Source organism: Protopterus annectens, chromosome 2.part0, assembly GCF_019279795.1.
Source record: "Protopterus annectens isolate FY-2018-M chromosome 2.part0, PAN1.0, whole genome shotgun sequence".
In the NCBI taxonomy this organism is placed as follows: Eukaryota; Metazoa; Chordata; order Ceratodontiformes; family Protopteridae; genus Protopterus; species Protopterus annectens.
Genome location: NC_056728.1, coordinates 1,961,860,263 through 1,961,881,498, shown reverse-complemented (window position 1 = coordinate 1,961,881,498; position 21,236 = coordinate 1,961,860,263). Strand labels below are relative to the sequence as shown.

General features: G+C 38.1%; 1 protein-coding gene across 1 annotated transcript in view; it reads right to left on the bottom strand.

The window, feature by feature from the left end:
• Positions 1-21,236, bottom strand: part of LAMA4 (laminin subunit alpha 4) — a 1,355,623-nt gene that overhangs the window by 268,868 nt on the left and 1,065,519 nt on the right. The window contains exons 26-27 of the mRNA XM_044061904.1: positions 7,935-8,066; positions 1,107-1,246 (exon numbers count right to left, since the gene is read on the bottom strand). Coding sequence (XP_043917839.1) covers positions 1,107-1,246; positions 7,935-8,066 — 272 coding nt within the window. The remainder of the gene's footprint in view (positions 1-1,106; positions 1,247-7,934; positions 8,067-21,236) is intronic.

Sequence of the window (21,236 nt, the reverse complement as noted above, 5' to 3'; positions counted from 1 at the left end):
AACAAGTACTAGTATGGGAATTTAAATATTTACAAGTATGTTTGAGAGCCCTCTACAAATTATAACAAGTACCCAAATTATGCCTCACTGAGTAGAACTAGTGGGCAGAATGAAGAGCATGATAATCAGACATTTTAGTCAAATGCTGACTGTATTCAGGGTGAATCACTGCAAGCAGTAGGGAGACAAACTCATTGATCAGTCAGCTTCAGGCAGCATCTCATAGTTTCATAGTTTCATAGTTTAGTACTAGGCTATCTGCCCTGGGGCATTTGTAAGCCTAGCCATAGTGATGTGGCTTTTGCCACCCCATGAAATGGTACAAAAATGTACAGAATAAATTTAGAATACTGTGAATCTGTCTAGTAGTGACACAATGAAGGTCCCCTTATATAATAGAATTAGTTTACTGTGCCCCTGTCTAGCAATGACACAGATGTGACCCCTGGGGTAAACTTACGATCTCCCATCCACTCATCAAGATTTCTCTTGAAGAGAGTCAGTGAGGGGCTCTGCCTAATATGAACTGGGATCTTGTTCCAAAGCATGGGAAGCCTCTGGGTTATGAATCTATCCCTCCAGCATGTCCTATTCATACTTGTGCCGAGGTTTAAGTCTTTAGCCATCCACTGTACAGAAGTTTACAAGATGTAGGCCTAGAACTGGTTACACATGACAGGGAAATAAACAAAAGTAGCAAACAATGTGTCAAAGACTGCAGAAAGAAACTGTAAAGTCAAAGTCTGCTTAGCTACGACAAGACACATGGCCATCTGTAAGTATTTGAAATCACTATGTTACTGTTGTACCTTCATACTAAAGTGCATCAATGGCTCATTACCTGTACGTTTCTTAAGAAGCATGCAATCCTCACTTACATGTTGTCATCCCCTCCAACCTCACACACACACACACAACCATATTCATACATTTTTTAAATATAGATTTCCTTGCTGAAAATTAGAGCCTTAGTATCTAGCAACCAGCAGTTATGATGTTTTCAACTGAAAAGAAAGAAAGGCTCTTATCTATGGAAGCCCTGAGAACCCTCTGAAAATGCCACTTTAGAAAATGTGAATACTTTCTTGTCAGTACTACTAACTCACCTGGACACAATATCTGAAGGAGCTCCTCCAATGTAAATGTCTGTGAATGGGATTTGCTTCTTTTCATTTTCAACACTCTTTAAGTACCTTCTGTCCACAACTAAGATCATCTTCTTAGAGTTGTGGTAAATAACTGATATCTGTAACAAGGTGTTGTACAAACAGATTATTTCAATGTAGAATTATCAGAGATTGTCTTGAAAACTAATTAAAGCAGCTGTGTTTTGGTATAAATTAGTTATTATTGAATGGGTAAGGTACAATATATATATATATATATATATATATATATATATATATATATTAAAAACTTTTGTCTCTCCAAAATTAGTAAACATTTCACTGCAGATGTTCAAATCTACCATCAGAAGAATGTGAAAGGACATTTACTCATAGCATTTAATGTTGGGGGTATGCTTCATTTACCCCCCTCTGGGTGGCTTTAACTCCACATCTCATGATACATATACTGCCATGGTTCAGGGGCATGACAAATTCTTTATGCACAGAATAATCAAAGATTTTCCACTATCCTGTTGTTATCAAATTTTGAGAACAGAGCATCTTCAAAACACAGTATTTTTAATTCATCCATCTACCCATCCATCCATAACCCCTTTTTCCCATTTCTTGCACATGGGGTCGAGGTGTCACTTCAAGAATGGCAATCATCTAGAATCAAGGTTTATAACACCGGGTGGCTAGCCCTGCTGTGGTATTTCTTCCACACCATACACCCACATGCACACTAACACCTGTGGCCAATTTAGAGTGTCCAATCCACCTACTGCATGACTTTAGAATGTGTGAAGAAACCAGAGCATCCATGTAGAATTTGCACAGAAAACACCCCAGCTGAGAATCGAATCAGGGAACTTTTTGCTGTGATGTGACAATGCTATCTGCTGTGCCACTGTGAAATTCAATGATATAATTGGTACAGTAATCAAGAAAAGTTGGCTTTATTTGCAGATGATATTATTTTGTACCTGATAATACTAGAAAATGATATTTCACTGTTGTGGAACATTCTGAGACAGTTTTGAGCATTTTTGGGATACAAAATTAATGAAGATAAAACAATGGCAATAGCTGTAAACTGTGTACCCACACATAAATTGATTCAGCAATACCCATATTTATGAGGCTATGACAAAATGAAGTATTTAGGAGTATAGATTAAAAAGATTCTGTTATGGCAGTTAAGGATATGTGGCAATAGAGAAAACAAAAGATAATACAAAAACTGAGAAATTGGAAGCTCTGTTTTATAGATATGGAGACCAAGAACTGAAAATGCTTTTAGTCCCTTTAGTTTTAATCACAAGTCAAGCATGTTTTTATCAACCAGAGAAGTTATGGATAGCAATTAATAAAGAATTGAAGGATTTTATCTGGGAGGGGAAGAGGGTAAGAGTCAAATGGGATACATTGATCATTTCCAAAAGAACAACATATTTTAGGATTATCTGATTTGAATGGGTATTTTAGAGCTATACAGTTAAGACTCCTATTCATAGTGCAAGCAGAAAGTTATAATTCAAAGTGGAAAGGGATATTGATAAAACAGAGAGGAGCTTGGGATAATAAGGAGAGCCTGGGATTTTGGAGGCAGATCTTTAAGGGGAATAACAATAACCATGCAGAATATTATATTCATAAAGTAGCAGAATGTATTCTAAGGACTAAGTCAACAAAGGAAAGGAGAGAGGAAATTCTGCAGATAGGCATGACTGCAATTATGCGTACATATAATAGGCAGGAGAGGGCTGTAATTTACTGGAGAAAAATGGCAAAGGAACCACCGTAATATGAGCAAATAATTAGACAGGGAAAGGTAATAGAATTGGAAGAGCCCAAGAATTCATTTGGACTGTAAGCTAGAGCTTGTATTTCCTATCCAAGATTGATATCAGAGTATAGGCAAAGAAGAAGGAATAGGGGTATCCTAAGTAAGAGTAAAAGGCCAGCACTGGTAAAGTTTTTAGTAGAATCTGGAAGAGAAGCTGGTGTTAAAACAATGATAATTAGTAGACATATAATACATTGCATGACAACTATAGGAATCAGTAAGGGGAGGTTAGAAATGAATGAATAAGCAATTCCCAAAGAAACAATGACAGGATATATGTATGGCTCCCAAATATGCAACAAAGTGTAGAAGATTTAAGATCTTTGCTTGGAAGTGTTTGCACTGGTATTTTTATACCCTAAGCAGCCTCCAAATAATTTTTCCTCAAGTAGACTGCAAATGTTGGAAGTTTGATGGGGAAGAAAGAGTTAATTGGCAACATATTTTGGGGTGTAATGAGTTGGCAGATTTAAAAAATTCCTTGCAGACTACTCTGTCAGGAATACTGGCTGAGCAAATTGATGTATCTAAAGAAATGATTTTTTGAGCTTTGATATAGAATTGGAATTGCCTAGACATAGTAAGGCCTTGCTGAATCTAATTATGGTGGCTGCAGAAAAAGCAATTACCAGAAAAGGAAATCAAAGCCTAAATCAACCGTACTAGAAGTACTTAACATAATAACAGGGATAAAATAACTAGAAATGTGATCTTTATTAAAGGGTAAGAGTAAATTACATAGAAAACATGGGAATTATTGGAACAATACATTCGGAATAATGTTTTGGAGGAGGAATAAAGTTTAAAGGAAGGCAGGCACTGAATGAGCTATGTAATGGTTGACTAGCAATGACTGTAAACAAGATTATAAATGATTATAGGATATATGTATTTTTTGGCATTCATTTATTAGAAAACTACAGCACTAGAATATATAACATGTTTGAAATGCAGTTTTAGAAATTATCCCATTTTATGTAAGTTGTTTATGTAGGACGGGGCATATATATTTTAGACTTTTTATTTTAGTTTTTAGTTTATGAATTATTTTTTCTATATAGAGTCTTTTAGAGTTTATCATATGTCATAGATAAGTTTTAAGAAGCTATATATAGTAATTTGCATTAATAGTTTTACTGTGAATTTATATATATTTGTTAAGTGAATGTGTTAGTATGTTATGACAATGGAATAGAGCCTGTTGCTTTAAGCAAAACATTTTAATTGATTAATTAATCTCATTTAGAATATTTAAACACCTCTACAATACTTGATTTGTAACCTGATGAAGTAGTTTTTCAGATAGACTTGCTCTTCTGAAGTGAGGAATGGCATCTGGGAAGTTGCGTCCAAGCTTGCTACCAGGAATACAATCTTTTGACTGGGTACTAATTTTGATTTATTTTCATTGATGGTGTACCCCGTGGAAATGAAAAGGTTATTTTACAAATACCAGATGCTGCAGCAGCAATTCCTGACTGTCTGCCTGAATCAGGCAGTCATCTAAGTATGGGTAAATTTGGATATTTCTCTGCCTGCAGTATGCAATGGCTGGAGTCAGACATTTTGTGAATACCCTGGGTGCAGTAGATGAGCCAAAGGGAAGTGCAGAGAACTGATAATACATAGATCCTGCCCTGAAATTTAGATACTTCCTGCATGACTCCCTGGGGATATGCAGATAGGCTTCTTTTAAGTCTAGGGTGACTAACCAGGCATCCTTGGCTAGCATAGGAGGAAGCTGTTGCAGGGTAAGCATTTTGAATTTTGCTACCACCAGGAAGGTGTTGAGAATTGAAAGGTCCAGTACTGGGCACCAAGAGCCCTCTTTCCTGTGTAGTCTGGGTGGTCTGTTTCCCCTGGGTCTTGTTTGAGAAGGCCTGGAGGGGGCTGGAAAGGACCAGTGTTTTGAAGGGCAATGCCTACTGAATATAGGGGGTTGTACTTGTAAAAATGATTTAACAGTCTTTTTAAGAACCTCTTCTGCTTTGGTACCAAACAAACAGTCCTTATTCAAAGAAGCGTCTAGTAATTTTGATTTGACATGGTCTGGCAAGGTCTGCTCCTTCAGCCAAGCATGTCTTCTCAGTCAATGACTGCTGCCCTGCAAGATGCTTCTAGGGCATCAAAGCCAAACTGCAAAGTATGCTATCTGACTTGGTTTGCAGAGTGCATAAGCTCCTGCAATTCTTTATTTTCTGCACAGTCTGGAAAAGTTACCACCTTTTGTTTAATAAGTTCCATAATATGTTGCTGGTACTTCAGCATGTGAAACTGGCAATTCAATGCCCTAATAGCAAGAGTTGCAGCGGTATATACCTTCTTACCCCATCTGTCCAAAGCACTGGAATCCCTGCCTGAAGGTGTGGGATTCTTGGCTGTAGTAGCCTTGATACCTTTAGGCCCCTGGGAAATGATCTCTGGGTCAGCAGTAGGATTCTTGAAAAGAAACTTGTGACTATCAGGTACTCTGTAGTACCTGTCTGGTTTCCTAGGGGCTGGAGGTAAAGTGTCAGGAGTAAGACTGGATTCCATAAAAACATCATCCACAACATCCAGGACAGGGGGTATAGCTAAAGGCCTGTGCTGAGGCAACCTTAAAAATTCTCTGAGTCTCTTTTTGGACTGAGGATAATCTTGGCTTTCCCAATGGAAATGCTCTCTTAAAGAATGCAAGGCTTCATCAAAAGAAAAATCCTCTGGAGGGGAGGCAGAGGGAATGGATTCCTCTGCATCTGAATCCTCAAAGGCAGATAAGGGCATGTCTTCATAATCAGAAATCTCAGAGTCACTGGACTCCTGGTCTGTAGAAGCTGAAGGGGACTGGATTCTTTGTCTCTTTGCAGGGGAAGGCTGCCTTCCCCATATCAGCGTAATAAGGTCTTCAGCCATTCTAAGGATTTGTTTTTGTGGTATGGGAGCATGAGCATGCCCTTTGGTCATTGGTTTTCTAGGGGTAGTGCGTACTCTGGGCCTAAGAAACTCGGCAGTTTTGGTTAGAAAAGAAGTTGAAGGTTTGATATGAACACCGGTAGAGCAAAAAACTGCCTCAGAAGCTAGTGCCTGCACAGCGGCTCCGGACCAATCCAAGGTAGAGACATTCACAGGTTCCACAGTCGAAGAAGCATCTCACGGCATACCAGACTCCGAATGGGTCTCAGCAGAGGCCTGCGAATCCATTGAAGCAGGCATCAGGGGCTGCGAAGGCACCTCACTGAGTACTGGTGGACTGGTGACTAGCTTAACAGAAGCATCGTCGGCAGTTTTAGACCTATGTGGTCTGTCTCTGTCTTTATCCTTACGTTTTTTCAGAATATCGGTAGTCAGATGGCTTACTGAAGCCATTTCAGAATACAGAGATCGAGAGCAAAAGAATTTAGTGACAAAGAGAGCCAGATGACGAATGGTCCGGGCGTTAAACAAGGCACGAAACTGACAACGAGGGACATTGTGGTCTGGACCTAAACAGGTGATGCAGTAAGAACGAAAATCTCTGTGAGGTATTTGCTTTCCACAGGCAAGACAATTGTTAACTTTTTCTGACATCGGTTAGAGCAAGAAAAAAGGATCCCCAACAGGGTACTTAGTTTAGAAGACTTAATTTATTCAATTTGAAAACGAAAATTCAGGTAGCGGCCAACTGGCACTTGCGAACTGCTTCTGCTTTGGGCTCCTCAGCAAGAAAGACTTATGTAATGGCATTGTCTGCCTGTTTTTATATACCTGATGACCTGAAGTCAGTCCAGGAATGACAGCATCCAAATGCAGAAATACTAAGTCTCTGGTATTCGAGCCGATTGAGGGCTACCTGCAGGCAGATAGCTCAAGTGTGATGACTGCAACAGTGAAACATCATAAATGAATATAGAATTCTCCTTGAATACATGTATTAGTCTTTCTATATAGAGTCCTTTAGAGTTTAACATATGTCATAAATACATTTTAACAAGCTATATATGGTAATTTGCATTAATAGTTTTACTGTGAATTTATATATATTTGTTAAGTGACTGTGTTAGTATGTTTTGACAATGGAATAGAGCCTGTTGCTTTAAGCAAAACATTTTAATTGATTAATTAATCTCATTTAGAATATTTAAACACCTCTACAATACTTGATTTGTAACCTGATGAAGTCCCAGTTTTATAAGGACGAAAAATGCGGTGAGTAAGTTAATGCATTTAGTTTCCTGATTTTATCGCTTGTATTTTCGTATTGTGGAACATGTATTAATAAATTTTTCTTGATTTTGTATCAGAGCCTTGTTTTGTCCATTTTTACCCCTATTGTGCTCCTTTTTGGAATTTGTGGTTGGCCTTTGCTTTGAGCACAAAGTTCCTGACGGTGTTGTGAAGATTATAAATGATGTATAGTGTTTGCAACTGAAAATATGTCAATATGGTTCATTTTCATTTACACAACTGTATGATTGCCTATGTCATAACTGATAATTCAATAAAAATGTTACTTGTTTAAAAAATGTTAAGGCACATAAAAGGGCTGAACAGGGATTATTGGCTCCTTCTACCATCAACCAAATTCAGTGTAATATCATGTAAGATATGGACCCTTTCATGATTCCTAGTGAGTGATGACAGCTACAGCACTAATTAACAATGTGTGATGGTGCAGTGACTATACTTTAAGAAGGCTATTATTTTATTTCCATGCAGTTGAACTGAGGTATATGAATTAGTTCTGAGCTTCTCAGCCAGTTCATTTTCTATGTATGTATGTATGCACTCAGCTTTAAGTGTGATCATTGACCTTGCTATGTAATGTAATGTAATTAAGAGTTAAAAGCACATGTAAGAGTTTCTTGGAGTTTCAAGTTTTATGAGACAGATAAGTATACAATGTTACTATAAAAACCTTAAAGGTATAACTATAAAGCAAAACCAACAGCTTTGAGCTCTGTTACTTCATAAAATGATGCACAACAAGAAACAGCCTTAGCTATGTATTTTCTCCATACCTCATGATATCTTGCATCATTAATTTTAATCTTCTTTAAATTATCTTCAAGAAGGACTGGGCCTGTGCTGAAACCAAAGTCATAATTAAGTCGAAGGTAGCCATTCTGCATTTCCAAACTGAAGAACATGCTCTGTAGAGATAGGAATAAAATAATTAGCAATCTGAATTTACTTTGTATTAGTACTAAAGTATTACACCTTAGACTAGTCAACATTATTCTATACAGAATTTTAGAAAAGTATTTTTGGCCTCATTTCAGGTTAAAATAAAGCACCATCCCTATTGGCTCATTAATTATCCCTTCTTATTTCTGTGTGCAAGTAACTCCCTCATCATGCAGGTGAATGTCTATATCACTGAAACAAAGCCTACACTGATGGTCCAGTAGTTTCTGTGTGTGTGTGTGTGTGTGTGTGTGTGTGTGTGTGTGTGTGTGTGTGTGTGTGTGTGTGTGTGTGTGTGTGTGTTACACACACACACACACACACACACACACACACACACACACACACACACACACACACACACACACACACACACACACACACACACATTCAGAGCTACAATGGAGTGAATTGCTTCCCAGGGTTGACGACTTGATATCATCCTTTTTTGCTGCTGTACCACAATGTCCACCACTTTAAGTCCACAGTAGGCCAAATCTCACCCCCTGGATGAGAAAGCCAATCTCAGCTGTTTACTCTAATCCCTTTGGCTATCTCTTAAGCACCCAGACTTGCTTGCCAAATCTGTATCACGAGTGCTGCAGTTAAGGCTCTATCTCTGAATCACAGAGTAAGGTCTGTCAACCATACTAACAATTGCCACACAATGCACTTTTAACTGAACCAAATAAATATTCTGAATTTATGGAATGTTTAGATTCTTTAGAATGCTTGATGACACCTCTATATGCAGTGAAACAATGTTATTACTCAGACTGCATGCCTAAGACAGCCTTCTTTAAGCCACTTAGTGATCCAAAGCTAAAAACCATAAAGCAATGAAACATTTCAATCAACACCCTCAGTTTCCCTTTGAATAAAATAGGAAAGAACTCACTGGGCACAAAAAATGATGAATGGTTACCTCTAAGCCTTTTTAAAATTTGCTTTCATAGGAATCAATGTTTATTTGTATGGCACTGTACTTACACTGTACATCACTAGAAAGAATCTCATTGGTTAATATGTTTTCTTGCCTATGTTCCACTAGCAGATTAAGTATACTTTGGGCTCTGACCAGTTTTGAATCCATGGCCCCCTACATAGCACATGTTCAAATGGATTCACCTTCCATCCTATTTTTAAGAATATACTAATCTATGTGATTATTTTAAATTATATGTATTTGATAAAACTTGAGTGTCTTTGCTTTAACTCTGAAAATAAAAGTTTACATAATTATTTACAAGCTTCAGTTCAGCTTTCTAATTTCTAACCTTGAATGAATACAAATGTCACTGAAAACAAAACATTGCCTACTTTCAAAACTATTTTAACAGCTAGCAATGGCAGAGGAGCACTAAACCATTATAGCAAGTAATAAGTATTTATTCAAAAGGAGAACAGGCCTAGTAGCTGCCACTACCAGCTGGCCTGTCTATGGAAAAATATTAATATTTTTTCAACTTTTTTGTTAAAAATCAAAAAGCCACCTCAATGTGCACATTTATACACATGACCACCCATTCTTTGTAAAAGTCTCAAGCCTAGCTAGCCTGACATTTAACCTATCTTGACATTCTTTTTTGCTCATTTAAAGTCTTTGAAAATAACACTATGAAACACCCACAAGTCACTATACACACAGCTTTCAAATATCCTTAGTCAAACTCTAAACCAGGAGCAAACTATAAATAAATTCCAGCTTAACCAGTTAACCATGAGGTGGAGGTGTAACAGCAGGCACACTACTGTACAGGTTAAAGTGTAAGCTGCATTGTCCACCCCTCCCTAAGTAGCCCCAACACAAAAACTGCAATATAAGATTACTCCAAGTCACTCCATATAGCACTGAAGAACTCTTACTGCAAACACATTTCTGCATTCTACTAAAATCATGTTTTTAATTATGGATGTAAGAAGAACTTACAAGTTCCCTGAGATGACTGTCACTGACTATTTTTGCCCTGTTCTAAGACTGAATTTAGAAATGAGTGGTATTGGTATGCATTGCTATGATACAGAATGAAAATGTAACATTAAATGGAAATGAAAAGAAAAGAGACAAAAGGGGCAAAGAAGAGATGTGGAACATACAGTACCATTAAACCAAGAATAGGCACCGGAGACCAGCGGATCCGCCACACTAATGTTTATTTACAGAAACCAAAACGATACGAACACACAACACACGAAGCATACATTATTTGTTTTAACTTTCTTTCTGTCTTGCCCACATAGAAGGAGTCACAAGCACCACACAAAGCAATGTATATCACACCTGTAATATTACAGTTTGCATACCCTTTTGTTGTTATATATTTATTTTTACATTTGAAGTGTATAGCATCACCCGTCTAAATATAACTACCTTGGGGACAGTTACCACATTTGTGTGTACCTTTTTGTTACTGGAACAAATTCCACAATTGTGATGATGTTGACCTCCTTCTAAAATGTTTTTAATATTTCGCCCTCTTTTATATACATATTTGAGTGATTTATCAAATATAACATTTAAATCTGATAACCTTGCAAATTTATTCCACTCATTTTCTTTTACTCTCTTCACCAAATTAGTTTCACCATTGTATGTAATAATTAAAGCAGATTGATATGAACCTCCGTCTCCCTCTGTGTTCTTATTCTGACTTGTCTTATCTGGAGAAGGGTAGTTTCTACCCAAAATAGGGGCAAACCTAGATTCTCTAGCCGCAGTAACTTCTGTCAACACATCAGTCAATAAATCCCAAGTGTAACCCCTGACCTTAACATTTCCATAATAAATTCACATTCTCTCTGAAAATCTTGATCATCGATGTTATTCTGCTAGCGCAGACCAACTGGCCTTTTATCACCCCTCTTTTCTGGTAAGGAGGGTGGGCACTGGTATAATGCAAATAAGAATTGGAGAACATCTATTTTCTATGTAGTCTAGATTTAAAACCATTACCAGCCCTTTGTATGTTTACATCTAAATAATTCGTCTCAATATTGTTAAGCTGATATGTGAATTTTAAAAAATTAGTAGTTTTTGAAATGTAATCAAGAAATTCTAAAAATGTATTGTCTATACTAGTCCAAAAAAGGCATATGTCATCTAAAAAGCGTCCGTAAAAGTTCCAGTATACTATAATACAGGTGTGATATACATTGCTTTGTGTGGTGCTTGTGACTCCTTCTATGAGGGCAAGACAGAAAGAAAGTTAAAACAAAGAATGTATTCTTCATGTGTTGTTTGTTCACATTGTTTTGGTTTCTGTAAATAAACATTAGTGTGCTGGATCTGCTGGCCTCCAGTGCCTATTCTTGGTTTACTAGTTTTGGATTTGGGCACTTAAACCACTTTTTCACAGTTTCTACATACAGTACCATTCTTAGAAGGACAGCAATTAGACCATGGTCATGATGAACAGTACACAATTTGCAAATTTTTTGTCACACAGTGGCTATTCCTATGTACATACATAGATCAGAAAGGCCACCTACTCATTCAAAATGTATAAAAACATTTTTGTTTTATTTTTTTCCTGTCCCCTCCCCCCTTACATACTATTATATGTCTGTTCTGAGCACTGAAGACTTTCATTACAATATTGATTCTTCAGCCTCTTCAGAAAATAGATTCTAGTCAATCCTTCCACCACCCTGTCTGTGAAATAATACTTTGTTCTGCCCAGGGCCAGACTTACTTGAAATGATACCATACCTGCTTTCAGCTGCTCCCTGCCTAAACAATCTCCCAGGAACCAATATGTCCTCTCATTCTGATTTCTCCATACAATCTAGATTACATTTTTTTCTTAATTTTCTCACATTTTTGACTTACGCTTCAACTTTTTCCTACAGCCATTCAACACACCCTGACAACTATGTACTGTAAAAACTGTGTTGGATGTAACTGAATTAAGTGTGTGTGTGTGTGTGGGGGGGCAGAGTGGTTTTCTAGGTCCCCAGAATCCATAGGATTATAGATACTTTGAAGTATATTTTGGAAAATTTTCCAAACTTTTGATCCAACAATTTGCCTGAACAAAAATCATAAGGAAAGACATTCAGGTATTACTTTTTTTCTTTTGAGGAATATGTTGTAATGTTCAGTGCTGGCAAAATAGCAGTTCACAACAAAATGAGAAAACAAATGCTTTTGAAGATACAGGAATGGTAAAATACAGGAATGGTAAAATGGTAATCATTTGAAATCTTGGGACCCATTTTGCAGAATCCTAAGAAATGGAGAATGAATAGCTGAAAATGTGGACTTAATATACTGTGTCCGTGTTCCATTTCTTGGACTAGTCCTTTTGGTCTGAAGTATGGCAATCTTGGAATGTAGAAGTATGGGGGGGGGCTTGCCCCAGTAAAAAAAAAAAAGAAGTTATAAGGAGACAAGCAATGCTCGATATTTATTGTTCTGCATATTTTTGTCTTTTTTAGCATATCATTCTCAGCATTTTGACTACTGACATTTCAATAGGAAGCCTACAAAAATCCTGTCTGGGAATAGTACCTGTATCCCTATCCTCTCCAGTAAGGATAGTCACCCTCAGTGTATCCCTTTGGTGTTAGATTGGGATGAAAAGTCAAGGCAGAAACAGTGACCCTCATAGTTCAGATGACTGCTGTCATGCACGTATACAGCGTACCTCTTCACCCCTACCCTCAAAAGGCAGAAGTCTTCTGTGTACCTCTCTTTGAGGTTTGAATGGGAGGAAAATTAAAAAAATGAAAGAAAGAAAGAGACACACTATACCCAGCCCTTCACACAAGTTACAGCAACTTTTTATGCACACCACAGAACAGACTCTATTTTAGAACAGGTGGGGCTCAGGGCAGAAGCTGCCAGTACAGAATCTACTTGTACCATCTAGGGTATGATGGCTGCCAAACCCCTAGAAGCTCTAACGATCTAGATGTTTCATGATGCACATTATACTTGATTTTTGAAGGCTTCACTACATAAAACACAAACGTCTGCATGCCACTTTTTGCAAATACTGAAAAGTAATGCCCAAAAAGCAAAAGGATGAAACTTGAAGCACTTTTTGCATTGGGCAAGCCCCACAGCACCCCTCAGATGTGGGAGGCAAACACTCTTACCCCCAAACCTAAATATACCAACTCAGTGGATGGACCAACTTGAAGAAGTGAGAGGGATTACTTTTACTGCATACTTAGAAATCTGACAGGCAGTGGATTTCTATGGTAAATAGCTATCAGTGTTCACTTCCTTGGTATCTTGTACCTCGGGCACCTAATGCTCTGGAGACAGAAGCTTGGTGACATGTGGACATGCCATTTTTGAAAAGTTAATGGCTTCCGATTTTTTTACTGCCCAGAAGAAGAATTATCTATGTGCTAGGCAATACTGTGTGTCCACAAATACAAATCAGTGATGTTATTCTCGCACACACACACACACACACACACACACACACACACACACACACACACACACACACAAAAACATACCCTGTCCCTGCACCTAACAAACCAGATTTACCACAAGATGTACTTATTTTTCCTATGCACACACATACTGACGTGAAGTTTATCACAAAATGCATAAACACATGAACACACACGCTGCATGCTTACCTATAAGGAACATGAAGAATGCCAAACAATGTTGGGGAAACCAGAGCATATAGATATAGATAAAATCTCACAGACAGAGGAAGGGCGTGCAGATACCACACAAAAAAGGCACAACCAAGAAAGCAGTGAGAGCTGAGTGCTGTAACCTGGCTATGCTACTTGCTGCTCTATTCTCCCAATGAGAATTTGTTTTCATATGCATTCTACTCAAATCACTAAAGACAAAAAATATATACCTAAAGTAAAACAACGTGACTAAAAACAAATAAATGTTGAAAGGACTCCCGTCGCAACTAAACAGCTTCAAGAATTTATTAAAATATAAAGCCATTTAAATAATGTGAGCACTTTCGTCTCACCACAGAGAGTTCATCAGACAAATTGCCTTCCACAACACTTCCTTAAATACCCTCTTTAATTAACTCCTTGCAGTACATGTTATATAAAATAGCCTTTCACATTATAAATATAATGCTAATAAAAAACTGTTTACCAAGAATTAAAGAACCAAAACATATTGTTTAAGTCTCCATTCATCCTATAATAGCTGCTCTTTCCCTTAAAATGGGTTTAACAGATACATATTTATTTAGACTGGGGGAAGGTGGCTTTTAACCTAAGTTGCCATATCAACTCCTTTTTTATTAATGTTATTTTAAAGTCACCTCCTCTTGGGTTCTTTTTCACTACATCCAAGATATCAAATTTGAAGCCGTCAAATTTGACACACTCACATGAGTGTTTGTATAAGGCACTAGTTTCTTTTCTTGTTCTTATATTGTAAAGGTACTCATAAATTCTACTTATGAGTGCCCTCTCAGTTTTATCTATGTAAAAACTTGGGCGGCCCCCACATTTTGCTAAATATACCAATCTGGAGGTCGCACAATTACCTTTTTTGAAAAAGATTTAAGGTAAATGTGACTATGTCCACATAGACAGAAACCTCTTATGGATCTGTAGATAAATTAATTTAATACCTGTATGAAAAATAGTTACTGACTACAGACCACAGGCCGCTTGTAGCCATATTCAACCTGAAGAAGAGGAGGGCTTTCAGTACTGTCACAGGTTAGTTACAGTGTTAAGGGGAAATACAGTAACATGTCAATACTAACTCTCAAGACTGTCATATGAAAAATCTGAGGAACCAGCATCCTTGTATCCTTTAGACTTGCACTCGGCACCCTGATAGCATATTCATACTAACTTTCTTAATCTCTTCAGGTGCTGCAGTGGCCACAAACTTTGAATGCCCTTAAGTAATCTGTATCAGATGTCTGAATAGACAGTATCATTGTTAAAGATAATGTTTGTTAGAAATGGTATATTTTTAGAAATATTGTACAGATCATATCAAAATATGATCAAAATACAAAGATAACCTAAGCACAGACTACCTACCCATCAAATACCCTTATGATAAAAACTCTGAAGTCCTAGTAACATGGCTCAGAATCAACCCAAAGAAAAATAGCCACTTACATACCTCCCAAAAATATTCCTACTGCCACTGAGGAACTCATAGCCTGGCAGCCTCAACCTACACCCATGAAACCATTATCACAGGCAACTTCAACTTAGACTTGAACACTTGCACTGGTGATAACTCCTCCACCTTCATAAATCTACATGGTTTCTCCCAAACAATCCCGTTTCCCACTAGCACAGATAAACATAGCAAAAGGGAATCTATCTTAGACTGGTCACTTATTGACAGTACCACCCACAACTATCTATCCAGATGCCTTCTAAATAATTTAAGTGACCATAGACCTACATACTTAATCCATCATCAGCTCACCCACCCAGAACCATAGTTTACAAAGTCATAAGAAATACCAAAAACTTCTCCAACGAAGCATTCTTAGACATGCTAAGTAAATGCAACGGTACACCACTCCATCATCTCCAACTTGACCAGGCCATAACATACTTCAATGACACATTTCTAGCTATTCTAAATAGCTTAGCACCAACTTATACATATTGTGTTAAAAATAAGAGATTGCCCTGGTTATCAAAAGAAACCATTAGACTTCAAAAACTAAGGGACAAAACCTGATTTCAATACTAGGAAACAAAAGACAATAAAACTCTGCTAGCATACCAGCATCTCTGCAATCAAACAAAAAAACAACTCAAACTAGACAAAAAACACATTATACATCTATGCAAAACAAATATGAAAACAATCCCAAAAAGTTCTGACAGGCAATTAACTTGCTCCTCCACCCAGGCAAAGCTACATCCCCAGAGCCAACAACCAATAACCAAAGCGTGAGTATTGACTCACAAATCAGCACCTACTTTATAAACACAATCCTCTCCTTAGTTACAGGGAACAATTCCACCTGACCATCTCTTCCACCTAATGTGGAAACTAACAACAACTCTTTTGACCGCAAACCTGTCCCAAATAATACCATAAGAACAATGCTGAAAAAACTGAAACATTCTTCCTTAGCAGCTGACCAACTCCCCAGTGAGTACCTCAAACTTTCAGCTGATGCCATAGCTCTGCCTATCTCCATTCTGGTAAATAGGTCTATAGCAGAACAATATGTCCCAAAATTATGGAAAATTTCCTATATAACCCCTCTACATAAAGGAGGAACATCAACAGAATTAAACAATTACAGAACAATAGCCATCCTTCCCACCTGTGTCAAAATTCTGGAAAAATGTATCCACACTCAGTTACTACAATACCTGTCATCTCACAACCTTCCCTCTCCCTCCCAACATGGTTTCAGACCGAAACACAGCACCACCACAGCCCTAATTAATTTCTCTAACACCATCAACCAGCTGAGAAATTCAAACCAGCAAGTAGCATCAATCTTCCTAGACATGTCAAAAGTATTCAACGCTGTCTCCCATCAGAAACTCCTTAGTACTCTTGCCTTACTAATCCTATGAAAGACTTCCGTCTCCTGATTCCTTAGCTACCTTTCTGATAGACAGCAGGCAGTACGATGGAAATCTGAACTCTCACCACTTCTGCCTGTTTCGGTCGGAGTCCACCAAGGGTCCATAGTAGGACCCCTTCTTTTCACCATCTTCCCCAATGATCTAGCCTCATCCACAACAGACACTAAAGTAGTTCAGTATGTGGACCTAAGCTTTAAGACCTAGGGATGGCCCTTAGGAAACACGCCTAGAATACAGGGAACTGTACTGGCAACTAGTTCTTGAAGCTACTAGGTATCCTGGTTTGAATGAGATGGTTTCATTGAAGCCAGTCTTAAAGCCAAAGTCAGCAAAACTTTAAATTATGTGACTGTCCAGCTGATGGTGCTGTTTTACATTTTGTATGACCTACACAACAGTGTTTTACATGTGGTTTTACAAGGGTTTTATAGTTTTAAATATTTTTAAATATTTATTTTTTTGTTTACAACTTTTTACAAACTGTAAATAATGTATGTTTTTTTACAAGATTCCTGCTTGACCAACAAATGATTTTCCATGCATCCTACACAATGCACTTTATAAGCACTTACACGAGTGCATGGATCATGCTATTCCTAATAGAACCAAGATGCTATCCTCCAAAAAAGGAAGCCAGTCTGGTGGTCCTCTGCCATAAACAAACTCTACAAGAGAAGAAAGAAACTGTTGCAAAAAAGAGTAAAATCCCATGACTGGAGGAACTCCCTGGTCAACCTCAGTAATCCTGAAATCCCTCATAAAATCCTCCAAAGCTAGTTACGAAAATAAAATTGCCACTGACTCTAAAGACAACCACAAAGCATTCCATAGCTATGTCAAGAATCTCAATGGCAACACACAGATCTGCTCTGAGTTACAGCACAATGGCACTAAATATACAGAACCAACTGATATTGCCAACATCCTGGCAGATAGGTTCAGTGCTAACTTTACCCCCCTCTCACCCCCTAGAGGGCCCATCTCTATACTGGAAGAATGCAACGTTCCTGTAATCATGGCTGTACAGGTAAAAAACATACTCTCCAAAGCCAAGAACACAGCATCCTTGGGACCTGACAACATCACAGGCTGCGTTCTACACGGACTACAGAATAAACTGGCACCCTACCTAAGTACCATGTTCAATCATAGCCTCACCTCAGACTTTGTGCCCACTGAATGGCGCATTGCAACGGTTATCCCACTCCACAAAGGGGGAGCCACAACAGACCCTGGGAACTACCGCCCCATTAGCCTGACGAGCCTGGTCTGCAAGGCCATGGAACATATCATCATGGAACTCATAAACAAAGACATTGGTGATCTCCAAATTCTGGATCCTACCCAGTTTGGGTTTGTAAAAGACAGATCATGTCTCCTAAACATGATTGACTTCTTTGAAGCAGTCACCAAAGCCATAGATGAGGGTAAGGTGGTTCACACAGCTTATCTAGATGTCGCCAAGGCTTTCAACGCCATCCCCTACTCTGTAATTATAGATAAGCCCACTAAAATAGGTATAAATCCTTATGTCACAAGATGGGTTGCCAACTGGCTCATGGACAGAACCCACACTGTGAAAGTTGCAAACTCCAAATCCGACTTCAGACCAGAGACAAGTGGAGTACCACAGGGTTCAGTTCTGGGTCCCTTCCTGTTTGGTATCTACTTCTCTGAAGTACAGGCTAACACAGAAGGTCTTTGACTAACAAAGTTTGCAGATGACTGCAAACTAGGAGCCATAATCGAAACTCCTAACGATGTGGACAAACTACAAAAGGGCCTCACTCAGACAGATGCCTGGTGTCAAAGCCATGGCTTGAAGCTCAATGCCAAAAAGTGCATTGTCATCCCCTTTGGTAAAAACTCTGTACCCATGAACTACCACATAAGTGGTAGTCTACGTAATGCTGAAAATGTGATAAGAGACCTTGGGACACAGGTGAACAGTAGTCTCTACTTTGATAATCACATTGCCATAGTGGTCAGGAAATCCTTCTACGTTGCTCACCTCATCACAAAAGGTTTCTCATCCAGAAAAAAAGAGGTCATTGTTCCCCTCTACTCATCACTCATTAGACCCATTATAGGGTACAACACCCCTTTTGGTATATACCTCACAAGACATCTACAACAACTGGAAAGGCCACTGAAATACCTCACAAAGAGGATTACTGGCCTCAAACAGATGCCCTACGCAGACGTCTCAAAAAACTCCAGCTTTACTCCATCGCATATCTCCTACTCAGAGGCGATCTCTGCCTAACATGCAAAGCTATGTCAAACCCAGAGCTGTTGGACATGCTCCACTTAAAGAAATCCCAATCCCTCCAAGCTACACGCTCTAGGGACCTAAGTCTTGTCGCCACAATAAACGGAACATGCTGGAGGGATAGATTCCTGTCCCAGAGACTTCCCATACTATGGAACAGGCTACCTATCTATGTCAAACAGAGCTCCTCATTAGCACTCTTCAAGAAAAATCTTGATGATTGGATGGGAAATAGGAAATTCACCCCAGGGATCACTTCTGTGGCTCTGCTTGACAGGGGCACAGGGAAATAATTTTCTTGTGTGGCAAAAGCCAGGGTACCTTTTTGGCTAGGCTTATATAGGCCCTAGGGCTAATAGCCTAGTACCTACCTATGAATCTATGCACTTCTGTACTTATTGTGTGTCATTGTTTTGTGTATATAGTTTTTTTGCACTGTGTTTTTAAAAGTACAACAGTTTGTTAATTGATTAATTGAGGCTGTTTCTGTATATAAAGGGGTTTCAAAGGTTGGTAAGCTCATCTGAAGAAGTTTTTGTGACGAAAATGCGGTGATACAGTTAATGCATTCTGGATGTTCTTTACATTTTTTTAATATTGTGTGCGATCAATAAAACAGTGGCTTTTACTCTGGTGAACCTTCCAGTGCCTTATTTTTGGTTAACACTAGAAGAATAGTGCTGTAATTTACTGTAAAGACAACTTGATGTAGAATTCTCCTTGGCTGAAGGATAGGTCACAGACAAATAAGCAGAGCACTGGCATTTTAAGTAAAGGCTAATGACTTACTAGTATGTGAATGGTTCTGCTGATGTTTAGATGCTTCTTGGTTGTAGACATTGTGACTGGGCAGAGTAAGCTTCCTTTTTAAATGTATTGTTATAAAGTACTGGCATAGTTGTCACATTGCTGGCCCTTCACCCCCCCCCCCCCCAAAAAAAAAGACATAGATCTCTCCAAGATTATATTGAAAGTAAAATAAATAGCTTGGAAATTATTCTGGAAGGTTCCTAATATGAAATCTGATGACCAAGCACCTATTTTCAATTGCACACTCAGGACATGCTAGAACTCTCAGTCATAGAAAACCGTGATCATTTGTAGTTGTTCCAGGATGTGAAAAGCGGTCCCTGCCAAGGAATCATTTGGGAACAAAATCTAAGATGTGAATTTATTAATTATACATGAATTAAATAACATGGCTGCTCAAAATTAGTTTGGAAGTGAGTCTGGTGTTCTCTGTGGGAACTTAAATTGAAATTCAGAAGATTCCTAAAGGTTTCTTAGTCAGTTGTTTTTGGGATATCTCATTTATATCCCTGGATTCTGAAATTATATCACCTGTATTTATTTATTTATTTATTTACTGACACTTGATTATTGGGAAAGCACATATTGGTTGGAAAAAGCAGTGAGGTCATTCCTGAAAAAACTACAGAAAGTTACACTTTACATTCCAGTTTCAGCTTTAATATTTCCTTTCATTTAATTGTTCTCATTTACAGAGGAAGGTCACAAGGTTACACACACTCCAATGCTACAGAAGGCATACATACTGTAGAGTTTGCAAAGCTCACAGTTTTACAAGTCAGCCAACACTCTGAAACAAGAAAGAGAAAACTGCCACATTTTAAGTAAGCTTCAATACCCTGACACCACTTTCTGTGCAGTCCTTAATGATACAGTCCTGATATTTAAGTATGATCTCTTTCATAGTTCACTGATGGATCATCAAGTGAATCAGTAATCCTCTGCTGACCCTACAGATTAGGCCAGAAATTATTGTGCCTGCATTTGAGGGAAATGCCATTGGTTACTTTTTCTCTTTTCATTTTATATTCTACAGATTAAGTAACTTGAAAACCTTTTCACTTTTGATACCATATAACATTTTAATGTTTTTCATGTTACTTTTTAAAAAAGACAACCTGAGCATGTCACCATCCTCCATTAGGTCTTTATTGTGACTGTCAAACCCTGTATGTTCCTTAAAGATTGGACATCTCTCAGCAATGCATGATTATTTTAGTAATTTGTTATATCAAAGCAACCAGTGATAGTCTTTAGTGGCTGTGTTGGCCTGCCAGCCCTAATTAATCATGATTTATTAGTAAATATATTTGGTCTCATAGATGTATATTTACTTAACTGGCATTTGTTTACTGGGAAAGTTGGACTGGGTCATGAGGTACCCATTTTCAGCAGAGGCCTGGGGAGAAAAGCTCCAGATACATATGGTTAACAGAATAAAAAAATTAGACAGACATTATAAAGTCATAACATTCAAGCACAAACATGAAAACAATACATTAGTTTGTCAGAATGAGAACTT